General features: G+C 43.7%; 2 protein-coding genes across 12 annotated transcripts in view; one reads left to right on the top strand and one right to left on the bottom strand.

Annotated features, from left to right (window-relative positions):
- The window catches only part of SFI1 (SFI1 centrin binding protein), an 89,783-nt gene extending 85,087 nt beyond the window's left edge, over positions 1-4,696 (bottom strand). Inside the window, exon 1 of the mRNA XM_044775544.2 lies at positions 4,557-4,696. The gene's annotated coding sequence lies outside the window, so the exon portion shown is untranslated. The remainder of the gene's footprint in view (positions 1-4,556) is intronic.
- Positions 3,885-14,404, top strand: part of EIF4ENIF1 (eukaryotic translation initiation factor 4E nuclear import factor 1) — a 44,513-nt gene continuing 33,993 nt past the window's right edge. For 3 of the 11 annotated variants that reach the window (XM_070516425.1, XM_070516424.1, XM_014834329.3), the window contains exons 1-2: positions 4,107-4,278; positions 5,231-5,353. In XM_070516425.1, the coding sequence (XP_070372526.1) occupies positions 5,258-5,353 (96 nt within the window). In that variant the 5' untranslated portion in view covers positions 4,107-4,278; positions 5,231-5,257. The other 8 variants (XM_014834322.3, XM_070516423.1, XM_014834310.3 and 5 more) reach the window with 8 other exon arrangements.

The raw sequence follows: 14,404 nt of genomic DNA, 5'->3' as shown, positions 1-14,404 counted from the left end.
CTCTTGGTTCTCAGAGAGTGCAAGCCGGCCCTCAAGGACTAGGGCGCGCGCATGCGTGGACCACGCAAGTTGTCAGTCTGGACCGGGGTGCGGGTGCCACGTTCTGCAACCCGCAAATTAAAATTATCTCAGGCTGATGTGTTCTCAACTCTTCCGTTAAAATGTAATTAACAAGTACTACTTGTCAGTAAAGAGTTGTTAAATTTTTTAATTTAGGTCCACTCTGATCATTTAAAAAATAAGGGTAGGCGAGGGTCGGTGGGGCGTTTTTATATGCTTTTCTCTTGTGCTTTGTAACATATTTGAGAGCACATGAGATTTCTGGTGGAGAAAGCAAAGGCTTGTATTATGTATGTAAATGCTTGAAAGATTTTTTAAAACATGAGGAAAAATAACTTGCGTGTCTTGGAATTAGAATCACAGGTAATTTGTATTTTTGCCCTATTTTTTACATATGTTAATTTTTATAATTTTTAAAAAATGTTTAAAATAAGTTCCACTTTAGCAGGACACGGGAGCCAGTCTTTTAGCAACGACACTTCTGAAGTTACGTGGACAAGTAGTTTTAAAACAGTTTAATGGGTTTCAAGGTCCTAATTAACATTGTAACTAATATTTGCTTACTGAAAAATTAGCCTTTACTTTTATATAAATTATATACGTTTATATAAATTATGACAGATCCAGGATGATAAATCAATAAGCATTCTTTCTAGATGATTTGCTCATGCTTTCTTCCTGTCATGTGCATTTACCACCATCAGCTTTGACTAATTTAGAAAAGGATGAGGGGCTGGCCCGGTGGTGCAGCGGTTAAGTTTGCACATTCCGCTTCTCTGCAGCCCAGGCTTCGCCAGTTTGGATCCCAGGTGCAGACATGGCACCACTTAGCAAAAGCCATGCTGTGCCAGGTGTCCCACAGATAAAGTAGAGGAAGATGGGCACAGATTTTAGCTCAGGACCAGTCTTCCTCAGCAAAAAGAGGAGTATTAGCAGCAGTTAGCTCAGGGCTAATCTTCCTCAAAAAAAAAAAAAATCAAAGAAGTGCCAGAAGGGGGTCTAGGCTCCGCAAATAATTTGCTGTGTGGTCTTCCAGAAATCTCTTAATAAGTTCTTTATAGTCCTTAACCTCAGTACATCATGCCACAAGTGTGAAACTGTTCAAATTCTATTTTCTTGGACCTAGGGATTACCCTTGGAAGAAGAAAAACTGAGTAGGAAAAAACTCTTTTAGAGAGGTACAGGGCAATTAAAGTGTACTCCCAACTTTCTGAGATGAGGCTGCTTTCAAAATTTCCAGGTTTCTGATACTTTCATTTGCTTCTCTACGTTCTTGGACTACTAATTTCCCCAAATGACTGAACCTTTGCGTCCCCTTATGACAAACTTTGAACAATATGAACGTAAACCAAGATCTTATATTTAGTAAAGAACTAGAATAAATCATTTCTCTCTCACTCTCTCAAAGGGGTTTCCCATACTGATATTTGAAATTTCATTACTAGTTGCAAAAAGGGGCATTTAGAATTACAAATTATCATTCATGCCAAGGAGAATAACATTCAAAAGCTACAACGAAACAAGGATTTGCAAGTATCTAGGGTTTGCATGGCACAGATTAAAGAAGTTTACAGATCCCCTCCCTTAGTAAATTATTACCTTTATTCCTAGGTACTAATTGTCTTCTCCTTTCACAAGGATAAATTGAGGTTCTGAGAGGTAAGAAGTGAGTTGAGACCAGGGTTCCACAAGAGAAGAGCCTGGTGGAACAGCATGTCCTAACTAGGATAGACCAGAGGGCCTAAGAAATTAGCTCCAGGTGAGGAGCTAGCTCTATCATGCTAGCTACAATGCCTTGAGCAGATTGTGTGTGTGGCTTGTGGTAATTTAACAATATGCCCACAAATTCTTCCATATTCCTCTCATATAAAGATGGAGTCTCAGTCCCCTCCCCTTGAATATAGGCCAGCCTTAGTAACTCCTATCTAAGGAACAGAATGTGGCATGCAGCGGAATAGACCCTGAGTGACTTGGAGGCTAGGTTAGAAAAAAAACTATTCAGCAACCATCTGGCCCTCTTGTTCTCTCTGCACAGTCACCCATCCAGCCACCACAGTGTGAGGAAGCTCAGGCCACAGAGAGAGGCCATGTGTAAGTGTTCCAGCCACAGCTCCAGTGGTCCCAGCTGACAGCCACCATCAACCACCAAATAAATGAATAAGTGAGTGATTAGATGATCCTAGCCCACAGCCTTCCAGCACCCCAGCTGATGCTGAATGGAGCAGAGACCAGCTATCCCAACTAGAACAGGCCCAAATTACAGATGTGGGTGCAAAATAAATGTTGAGTTAAGCCACTGAGTTTGGGAGTGGTTTGTTACACAGCAATAACCAAAAACACTGCTTTTAATCTTATCTTTAATTCCTCCCGCAAGTCTGAAAAGGACGTACTGCTATCCCTTTTTGACAGATGAGTAAACAGGTACAGAAAGGTGAAATGATTGGCTCAGGTTTCACACTAAGTGGCAGAGCCAGGATTTAAGAGCTTCAGAGAATGGGCCTTCTCCACTATTCCATAATGGCAAGGGGATCAGACCATTTCTTCAGCATCAGGAGTCTAAAAACAGCTTAGTTTTAAAAATAATAATAAAAACGGCCATTGTTTGACCACCTACAACGTGTCTCTGTATAGGCTTTAAAAACAAAAACAGCTTTACCGAGCTTGTATAAAACTTTTTACCTACCTTATCCTATTTTAATGTTGACAACAGCCCTGTTGAGTGGGTTATCTTCTCAATTTTACAGATGAGATAACCAAGGCTAAAGATAAATGGCCTAATTCTCCACAGCCTGTAGGGTGTGGTAGAGCTGGGATGCAAACGCTTCCCTCTGCCTCTGGCCTGCAGAGAAGATAGTTTTTAAGAAACACACCTTATTCAGTATTACAGACGAAGAGAAAAACGTTTTCATAATTGTTTTCTCTCTTGCCAACATTCATAGGGAGGGAATTTAGTGAACACTCATTGTCCAATCCCCTCATTTCACAAGGGACGAAAGTGAAGCTCAAAGAAAGTAGGCCCCTTCAAAGAAATGTAGTCTTCGCTACCCTCCAACCAGAAAAATTACGTTTCCCTCCACGCCCATGTATCATTTCACACCAACCCTGGGCGGCCCCACGGGGCAGAAAGTGGGGCTCGTGATATTCCCGCAGACCGGGTTCCCATGTGATCCCCGGCAAACCTCTCCCGATCGCTCCTCCAGGGAGCAGCACTTATTCTCGTTGCTTAGAGAAGGGAAGTTGTATTTGCATTTCTGTGCCCCCGTCAGCCAGTCTCGGCACCATATACTAAGCGCTTGACAGTCGCCAGCTCATTTTCACCCGAACACACTCGAACTTCCCCTTCCCGTGCAGGCTAAGGAAAGATTCAGCTTATAGACGCGAAAGAACCTTTCAATAAATTTGTCAGTCACCCGTAGCTCAATCAAAAAGAACCATGGCAAATTTGGCTATTAATGTAGCAACGCGTAATCTCGTTTATTCCTCATAAATTTATAGAGAGGCCATTTGAGGAAAGAGAACAACGAAACTCAGAGAGCGTTGCCCGAGATTACACCACTAGTAGAAAGGAGCTGAGGTTCGAGCCCACACCCGGAAGGCTCAATAAGCCCCCGGTTCGCCTAACTCAGACTGGCAGTGCCAGGGCCCCAGGGTTCTCCGCCGACGCGCACCCTGGTCGCGCCGGGCCACGCTTCGCGGCCGCCGCCACCTTCCCAGGAAAGCTACCGAGCGGGGGTCGCGGGTTGCAAGCACCACCCGCTCCGTTCCGCCCCGCCCCGCCGCGCGCGTGGGAACGCGGCGCCCTCCCTGGGGCTGCCCACGACGACCGCCTGCGCGCACCGGGGACGGCTTCCACTGCCCCCGCCCTGGCCTCCTCCCAGCCGCCGCCATCTCCTCCCCGCCTCCGCCTCCCCGCCGCCGGGCGCACACAGGGGCGGGCGCCCGGGGAGTGCGCCGCGATTCTTCTCTTTTCCGTCCGGCACCGCGGCGGCCACCTCACATCCGGGCGCGCGGCAGCGCAGGCGGCGCTGGGGCCGGGGTGCGTGGAGGGAGTTATTAAGGGGGAGTGGGCCCGAGGAGGAGGGGCGGAGGGCTGGGCCGCGGTTACGGCGGCTGAAGAGAGACAGCTCGAGCGGGTGGGGGGGCGAGAGCGGAGGCCGCGCGGAGCAGACCTCGGACCGGCGCGGGTGGCGGGGAGGGGAGCGGCGACGGAGGCACCGAGTAAGGGCCTGGCGGCAGCGGCGACAGAATCCGAGGGACCGCGCGCTAGGGCCCGCAGGGAGAGAAGGGGCGCGGGCGCGCTGCTCCCGGGGTCGCGTGCGTGAGCGCGAGCGCTGGGGCGCGCGCGCGAGGTGGGCAGGGGCGCGAGGCCGGCGGGCAGCGGGCGGGCTGGCGGGGCCCGAGCCGCCGGGCTGGGGCGGACGGCGGTGGGCCTGCGCCGGCTCCAGCTCGGAGCGCCCGGGCCGGGGGATTCGGCCTCTCCGCTCCCTCCAACCTACCTCCCCTCCGTGAGTACCGTCCCCGCCCTTCTTCCGACGAAGGCCGCTGGGCCGGGGCCTGTGCGAGAGGCCGGGGGTTGGGGTCGCGGCCCGGGGAAGCCGAGTTTCGAAGCTGAAGCCAGCGCTCTCCCCTTCCTTGCCACGGGCGCTCTTGACATGGCCACAGGTGCGGCTGGCCAGGCGAAGGGCGCTCGGGCTTGGTCCCCAGTCCCTGGCCCCCGAATAACAAGGGGCACCTGGCGCCGTCCATTGGCAAGTGACAGGCACTTTACTATACAGTTCGACTTCCCGGATCCCTGGCCCCAAACTCTCTCCTACCTGCCCCCACCCGGGAAACTTCCCCACTGCTGCCTGATTGGCCCCTATGGGTGACAGCGGCTAACCTTGGTTTCTTTTTATATTAAAGCTGCTTAAAGTCTGTACCCTGATTTGGGCACCTTCCGCTTCTGCTTTCCTTACCTTTTTGATGCTTAGAGCATTTTACTGTATGAGATAGCTAAGTACCAGTCGTTCTATTTCCAAGGGGGTTCTGGTTTATAGCCTCATTCTTGGGTGAGGCGTTGTTTTTTTAAAGGTAGTCATTTTAAGAAATACGAGTTTCAGTTTCTTAAATAGTCAGGACTTCTGAAAATTTATTGTTCTCCATGACAGTTTTGTGTTGATTTATCTTTCAGGTGCAAAGAATTGTAGACCAAGGCGCCATGGATAGGAGAAGTGTGGTTGAAACAGAAAACGGAGATGCTTTCCTTGACCTGAAGAAGCAACCGGCCTCCAAATCCCCCCATCGATATACAAAAGTAGGCTTTGTTACTAATGAAGTAGTGTTTCTTTCCAGGTGGGGAGGTTAGTAACATTGTGTAGGTATTTCATTAGTATTATCTAAAGTGGTAGTCTAACTCTGACTCACTATATGGACTAAACTAGATTTAGTAAAGCATTGCTTTGAACTTTTTCTGGAAGTGTGAATACCCAGAGTTTAAACTAGAATTTGCTTCTAAGTAGCTTTCAGGTGAAGGGACTATGGCTCAGATCCCATGTGAATGTGTGGATCAGTATATGTTGGCACACACATTCTGTAACAGCTGTGTAACTGGTGTCTTATTGACTCGCATGCTGTAAGGTAAAGGTTCCAGCTCTGGGATGCCTCACAAAATCAGTGTCCTGTGTGTTGATATTTCCTTGAGAGGCGAACTCCCCAAAGAAATGCTCTTTGGTGTACTTAGCTAGGGTAACCAGATGTTTTGTTTTTTATTTCCTGTTACAAATTGGCTATGGACTCACAAAAATAAGACCTCAGTCATATTTCCCCTAGCTTGTGGTGATTTTAAACTCATCTAGATACCTGCTTTTTCTAGTGGGGGAGCATATCACCTTACGGTCGTTTATTTATTGCAGCTATTGCTTTGGTATTTTGTTGCCTACTGAATGTTTCTGAAGAGGTTGACGGGACTCGGTGAGCTGTGAATTCATTTCTGGTTCCTTGAGATGTGTTGGGCTGGACTACATAAAGTATGCTTGGGACTGTTGACAGGAAGGCTTATATTCTACCTAGGCCATATGTCTATTTCTTTAGTATGGACCTAATCAAGGACTCTAATGTAATTATTGTACCTGGCTTCCCAGGGTACTGAATGTTTAATATTTTGAAGTCCAGTCCTTGTTTGTATACTTGTTGTGCCACTATTCTTACCTGCTTGGTAAAGTATCAAATGCTGTCAAAGTAATATCCATTTTTAGCATTTAAAAAACTCTCTACAGGAAAAAAATGTTTTCAGGTGTAAAAGTGTTCTTGGTTAGTTGCTATCTTAGCACAGTCTGTTTTGGCGTAATAGAATGTGAGTTGGTAGGAAGTATTTTACTTCATTCAGATTTGGTCTTCCCAAATGTTTCTCTCAAACCTAAGAGTGCTTTGAATAGTGTTTCACAACTTAAATTCATTATTTAAAATGTTGACAGGTGCATTCTGAATGGAGAAAAGCTTATTACATGAAGGGAAACTGATTTGAACTGCTTCTATAAGCTTATGTGATTTCAAATCTCCCAGTTCTTTTTGAATAAAAGTTCTGACTGGTACTTTACTTTGTAGAGTCCAGGCAGAATTTTGAATCACTTTCACACACTGATTAGAGTGGTATGTATATTTCATCTTTATGTATATATCTTTATGCATAAGTCATTTCTAGGAAAATATTGGTCTCTTTTAGGGTAGAACTTATGTACGTCTGCAGTAAAGATTAAGAATAAGAAGCTCAATATTGCCCATTTTTGACAGTCCAACCTCAGAATTCTGCCATACTGAGATAAGTGTGCCTTAAAGAAATGGTTAAGAAAAACATTTTTTAGGTGTTAATGACAGTAGAGCTTAGATTTAATGGTCTTCTCTACCAAATTTAGTTGGAAATAGGTTTACTTTCCACTCTATTGAAGAGGATTTAGTTAATCACAGCTTTAGGATCGTGTTTGGGCAGTGTTAGGGTGGTGCTTGCTTATTATACATTATTGCATTATATATACTGTACTATATATACTGTATTATATTTACAGTATGCAGGACTTGAGGCAAACTAAGCCTTTCTCCTTTTGAAGAAAGCTTGAAACAGTCCTGTGTTCTAAGCATTATTATAAATGGTCTGTTGGTTCCACAACTGAAATAATATTTGAGCCATCCTCCTCCCTGTCTGCATGCTGAGATCAAACTGTTGGAATAAATACAGCATTTAGTAATGTTTCTGCCACTTCAAGTTCACGGGGTAGAAAGTTTAGAAGCAGTAGAAGAAAACTATCCTCAGTGATTTTTATAAGTGATGTATTTTGTGAGAACTTTTGTAAATGTGGGATGTTTACTACAAGGTCAAAAAAACCCATTGGCCGGATGAGAGGGCTTCTTAACCGTTGACTCTTCTTAGTCTAGCATTCAGTTTTAGGTGGAATAATATTAATAGTTCAGAATTTGAGGTTTTTTTCCGTAAAGGTCGAGGAGTCTAGATGTCTGGCCGAGTGCTTTTCAGGCTAACATACCAGAGTTTCCTTGTGTATTGGGACATCCTTTAGTCCACCTTGCTTCTCAAAGGTTAATGTGTCTGGCTGTCACCTATGAATCTTGGTAAATTGTGAATTCTCATTGATAGGTCAGGGCTGGGCTTTTATGGTTAAAATGTGGCTTTTAACCAGCTCCCAGGTGGTGCCCATTACTGCTGGTCCACTGACCATACTTGAAGTAGCAAGACTTCAGTCTCCCTCAGAGAACTTGATAGATGGTATTGATGTTTCAAGCAGCTCAGGTGCATAGTTACTCCTCAGCGTTCAGGTGGTGTCCGTTGTGCTTCCATGAATGTCTCAGGAGCTCAAGTTAGTCACATTGGATACTTTCAGGCCTTCCCCTAGCCTCGGTCATGATTAATTGGGATGATTATAAGTGAGTTTATTGTGTGCACCTGTTATCCTGAGGGTCTTGAGCCCTTAATTTATAAACCCACTCAGGCCCATTTTGCCAGACCAAATTCCTAAGGTATTTACATGTGCATTTATAAACTGATTGGATTATGTTGAAGGACTTTTGGAGGTTATAGAGTGGAGTTTCACCTCAAGGTCATGGACTGAAAGTGGTTTAGACAGTGGTTCTCAAAGTATGGTCCCTGAACTAGCATTTAGCGTCATTTGGTAACTTGTTAGAAATACGAAATCTTAGGCCCCATCTCAGGTATTGAATCCAACTCTAGAGGTGGTGCCCAGCCATTTGCATTTAACAAGTCTTTCAGGGAATTCTGACTCTGATGCAAGTTTGAGAACCATTCTAGGAATAGAAGGCAGTGATGCTTATTAGTGGAAAACCTTTGGGACTCATTCAACTTTTTCTTACCTTCATCAGAGGTCCTTGTTCACCAGTTCTTGACGTGTAGTATCGCTAATAGAATACCATCTTCTGCTTGAATACAAAAATAGAAGTGCTTTGGACTATCCCACTATTCAGATCCAGGTTTTTTTCTTCAAATGAATACTGATCCTCTTTAGATGACAAAGTATACGTACTTTGTGCTGTTCCTCCTTTGCTCCTGTATTTTGCCACTGACTCCTTATTGAATGCTGTTACCTGCTAGTAGGACAGGGAATAAAAGCAGAGGACACTCAAAACATTCAGCTGGATACTGACCGCTGTTAATCATGCATGTGAAATCTACCAGTTAAAAAGTAGGTGTTAGATTATCTGAGATTCATTTCACATGTGCTCTTCATTGCCTTGACTAGTTCTGAATTGGGACCATTTTAGTCATCATTGTTCATAAGCCAGCCTAATTTATGGTTGATGAGCAGTTGGTCACAGTGGTACAGCCATGTTTATGTCTTTGCTTTTTTTTTTTTAAAGATTTTATTTTTTCCTTTTTCTCCCCAAAGCCGCCCGGTACATAGTTGTATATTCTTCATTGTGGGTCCTTCTAGTTGTGGCATGCGGGATGCCACCTCAGCGTGGTTTGATGAGCAGTGCCATGTCCGCACCCAGGATTTGAACCAACGAAACACTGGGCCCCCTGCAGCAGAGCGTGTGAACTTAACCACTCGGCCACGGGGCCAGCCCCTGTCTTTGCTTTTTTTTTTTTGGTGAGGAAGATTGGTCCTAAGCTAACATCCGTTGCCAGTCTTCCTCTTTTCGCTTGAAGAAGATTGTGTGTGAGCATCTGTGCCAGTCTTCCTCTACTTTGTATGTGGGATGCCGCCATGGCATGGCCCGATGAGCAGTGTATAGATCCACACCTGGGATCCAAACCCGTGAACCCTGGGCCAACAAAGCAGAGCACACAAATGTAACCACTACACTACTGGCCAGCCCTTAGATCTTTGCTTTAAAACCACTAAGAAAATAGACAAGCAACTGAAGTGAACTGATTTGAGTAATCCTCCTAGCTTTCTGGGAGAGAATGTTGTGAGACTTGAAGTCAAGCCTCTGAAGAAAGAGTACTGTGATTTAAATCTTAGGTTGAAGTCAAGAGTCAGATGGTCAGTTTTGCCTGTAGAAAGATCTCATTTGATAACTTAGTAGATATCTTTCATAAACTGAGTTGAGTAGTAACCTCTAACGGGTGGCATTTCAGTGACACACTTAGCTACAAACTTCTTAAGCTAGTATAAAAATAGGGATGCCTATTTATATTGGAGAAGGCAGGATTATAGTATGAAAAATCGTTATACAGTCTTAATGTTTCAGCTGTCCAGGACACCTAGCCAACTGGAAGTTCTTAGAGGGGGCTGGTTGGCAACACCGTAGGTACTGTCTTCTGACTGCTTTTTCCTACCTGTTCCAATTCTCAGTCATATTGAAAAATTGTGATTCATGACCCTTGCTCATGGCGGGAACTTCTAACTAGATTAGGAGCCAGTCGTTTCACAATTGGAACCTTTAATAGAAATTTGTGGGCAGGGCCTTTGATTCACGAAAGGGTGCTTTGGGCGGAGTCTGGCTTAGGGGAAGTCTGCCCAAGGAGGTGGCAGTTTGGCTCAGGATTCCCACTGGTCCCATTGGATAGAGACAAACTCAGCACTGAGTGACAGAGCTGTTGGGAGGGGTCATGCACCTTCCCTTGTCCTCTCGAGAAGCAGTAGAGAGGAGAGGATAAGGGCCGTTGAGCCCCACTGCCTCATTTAGGATCCCCCACTCTACCACTTAACCTATGTGACCTTCAGCCATATACTTAGCTTCTCTGAATCTCATCCTTTTCCTCTGTAAAATGCAGGTGAAACAGTGTCTACCAGGTAGGATTTCTGTGGGGAATAAATGAGAAAATGCACGTCAGGTGCTTAGAAAAGCAGCAGGCACACAGTTAAGTGCTAAAAACCACTTATGATTGATATTTGTAATAAGGGTAGGGAGTGCTACTAAACGATACCAACTTTAGGTCAAGATGCTTATTTGCTGAATGTCATGGTAACCATCTTTATTTCAATAAGAAACCAGAAAGCCCTACTGAAAATGTAATGCCCCCACCCTAGAAATGATTTGTTTCCTTCTAGTATTTATCTACCTGCTTACTTAATGTTTTACATTGTACATTTACATTACATTTTATCAGTTGTGTAAACACATTTAAAAGCCAAGTTTTATTATTATTGCATTGGCCAGAACAACAGAAAAAACAAGCTTTCCTGGGGTGTTTTTCCCGGTCTCATTTTCTTAGTTTCAGATAAGTTCTTTCAGTAGAAGAAAATGTTTGCATCAAATCAGCTACCATTAGATGCTTGGGTGGAATCCAGGTGCGAAGTCCTGCTTATCAACTCTGCAGGATCCAGTTTGAATCCTGACCCTGCTGTAAGAACTGTTCTAAATGGTGCCCCTTTAGCAATAAACCTCATGAATGGGCAGGTGGCAGGGGGTAGTGGAATGTATGCCATGTGCCCTATGTTGTTAGTTCACCATTACCCTGGCTATCCACTATGGATGCCATTACCCTATTGTGATCTATTTTTGAAAGCTTTCTAATCCTTTCAGAAAAGTCATGTGACTCAGTAGAATGAAATATCAGGTCAGTCAGCAACCATGTGAGAGCCTGATGGGCCAAACCCAATGCTAGTGGGTGTGTGGAGGGTGGGGACTGGGAGAGAAAGGTCAAAGGCAGACCCAACCCAAACACTGCTCCCCTGGACCTTTGCCTTTAGGAAGAGCCAGGTGCACACACAGGTGAGGTGCTAGGTCACTTCTAGAGTGCTTTGACTATTAATTAAATAAAACTGCAATTTTTTTTTTTTTTACAAAATATCTACATTAATTATAAAAAATTGAGCTTTTTACTCTTGTGAATTGAATTCAGCTTACAAAGGTGAAGAATATTTCCCCTTTCATCTCTTCCTGTAAGTGGCTTGTGTGAAACTTCTATAATGTCAGAATGTCATCAGAATGCATAGCTGCTTCTGCATGGGATTTCTGCCGAAAGAAACAGGATGAGGATTTTAACCACTGTTGTTTGGGGCTCATACTCAGATTCATTTGCTTTCTACTTTATATTGATAATTAAAAGTTGGTGTCCATATTAGTAATTCCCAAATAGATTGTTTTGGGAAGCTTGGCAAATTTTCTTTAAGAAAGACTGCTAAAACTAAGGAAATCTGTTTATACTTCTTTGGGTGTGTGTCTCTTGGGCAATTAGCAGCTTGTTCCTGCCTGGTCAGGTTTTAGTAACCTGTACAAAAAGTAAGGTCTCAGATAGTAACTCTCCTCTTGTCCAGATGATAATTTTAGTGAATTTGTTCATGATCAGTAAGTTCCTATGGGTTCTCAGGATTCTACAAAAGGGTCATCTCACATTCCCCCCTGAAATACTCATGGAGAGGAGCACTCCCAGTTCAGACAGGGCACTTTCCAAGTATTTTGCTTTTAGCCAAAGTTGATTTTCTTTGAAAATATCTGAAAGGGGTTCCTTTCCAGGAAGAATTGCTGTTAAGGGCTCTTGATGAGATGGCAAGTTCAAGAACACTTCTCTTGAGAGACTGGAGAGCCATGGGGCCAGAGACAAGAGTCATCTGCCTGTGCTAGACGCTATGCCTGGCACACAGGAAATGTTCTGTGGACAGTTACGAAAAGAGCAAACTTTGTATTGACTTAGCTTGTGGCTTCTCCCCTCCCCACTTAAATGGGGGATCCTCTTAGGCTGGGATAACATCTTATGCAACTTTAAACATTGCTGGAAGGCAACAGATTCAGCCCTCTAAATCCCATGAGAAGGATCTCATTTTTTCTTACGTGTCCAGGTGGACCTTGGGCCATATTTTGAGAAACATTGGTTTAAAGCACTATTTCTTAACCTCTTTGTGTCCATTGGAGATCTTTTGAAGGTATGAACACCCACTACAGAAATTGTATGAATGCATAATTTTGTATATGACTTCAGGGGGTCTTCTACTCCTTGAGGCCATGAAACTGATTTAAGTAGTCCTGCTCTCAAGAACAGTAAGTTTGGTTTTACTGAGATGTTTCAAGCTATTCCCAGCAGCGTTTACAATCCAAGAATTGTTTTATTTTCCCAGTTCTCAGCCTATTAATGAAGAAAATGACTCTTCATCCTCGTACAGGTGGGTTGTGTTTTAGCCATTGCACTTGGTCCAGGTGTACCCAGGCACAAATGGTGCTGCTGGCATGGTTAATGCGAGTGTGCAACTGGCCTGCTGTTCTACCTTGTGCTCTTACAGGCCTCTCAGGTTTGTATAGATGGTCGCTTGAACGTTTATTCACACCTAGTATATGCCAAGCATATAAAGTCACAGGGAAAGCTGGAATAATAGAGGGAAAGTTAAAACATTTTTACCAACCTGAGTGACTCTCGTATCTGAGAGTTGTTATATTGGTAGTGCCGCTGAATCAGTTCCAACTCCTGGTGACCCTGTGTATAGCAGGAACAGATGGCCAGGAAAGGACCCCAGGCCTCGGCTGTGAGAGCACTGAATCTTAACCACTAGACCACCAGGGCGGGCTGTGTCTGAGAGTAGTTGGCATGTATCAGTCTGTGATTAGAGTAATGAGTCTGTAAGAAGAGAAATTAAATAAAATATTAACCTCTGGTAACTGAACCTCTTAGTTTAATTTACTTAAAGAAAATTTGTTTTTATTGAGATATGCACATACATAAAATTTATCCCTTTTAAAATGCATCATTCAGTGGTTTCTAGTAAATTCACAAAGTTGTATAACCATCACTGCTGTCTAATTCCAGAATATTTTCATCACCCCAAACAGAAACTCTCTACCCATTAGCAATCACTCCCCAGTATCCCCTTCCCCCAGCTCCTGGCAACCATTTAATCTACGCTCTGTCTCCGTTTACCTATCTGAACATTGCATATAAATGAAATCCTACAACATGTGGCTTTTTGTGTCTGGCTTCCTTCACTTAACATAATGTTTTCAAGGTTCGTATTTTGGCATGTATCAGCACTTCATTCCTTTTTATTGCCAAATAATATTCCATTGTATGAATTTACCACATTTTGTTTATCTGTTCATCAGTTAATGGACACGAGAATTCTTTCTACTTTTTCTTGTTGTGAATAATGCTGCTATGAACATTCATGTACAAGTTTTTGTATGGACGTAATCTTTGAGTTCTCTGTAGTGTATGCCTAGAAGTGGAATTGCTGTGTCTTATGGAAACTAACTTTCTGAGCAACTACCACTGTTGTCCACAGCATCTGCACCATTTTACATTCCCATCAGCAATGTTAGAGGGTTCCAGTGTCTCCGTATCCTTGCCAATATTTTTTCCCCTTTTTTTATTGAGTTCATAATAGTTTACATCATCGTGAAATTTCAGTTGTACATTATTTCTTGCCTGTCACCACTTAAGTACTCCCCTTCACCCTTTGTGCCCACCTCCTACTCCCCTTCCCCTGGTAACCACTGAACCGTTTTCTTTGTCCATGTGCTTGTTTATATTCCACATAGAGTGAAATCATATGGTGTTTGTCTTTCTCAGCCTGGCTTATTGCACTAAGCATAATACTCTCCAGGTCCGTCCATGTTGTTGCAAATGGGATGAATTTGTCTTTTTTTCTGGATGAGTAGTATTCCATTGTATTTATATACCATGTCTTCTTTATCCAATCATCTGTATGATGGGCAGTTGGATTGTTTGCATGTCTTGGCTATTGTGAATAGTGCTGCAGTGAACTTAGGGGTGCATATGTTACTTTGGATTGTTGATTACAAATTGTTTGAGTAGATACCCAGTAGTGGGATAGCTGGGTCGTAAGGTAGTTCTATTTTTAGTTTTTTGAGGAATCTCCATACTGTTTTCCATAGTGGCTGCCCCAGTTTGCATTTTCCTTTTTTTTTTTAAACAGCAATCCTAGTAGACATGAAGTGGTTATCT

Source organism: Equus asinus, chromosome 8 (genome assembly GCF_041296235.1).
Source record: "Equus asinus isolate D_3611 breed Donkey chromosome 8, EquAss-T2T_v2, whole genome shotgun sequence".
Taxonomy (NCBI): domain Eukaryota; kingdom Metazoa; phylum Chordata; class Mammalia; order Perissodactyla; family Equidae; genus Equus; species Equus asinus.
This window is presented reverse-complemented; position numbering and strand designations above follow the sequence as displayed.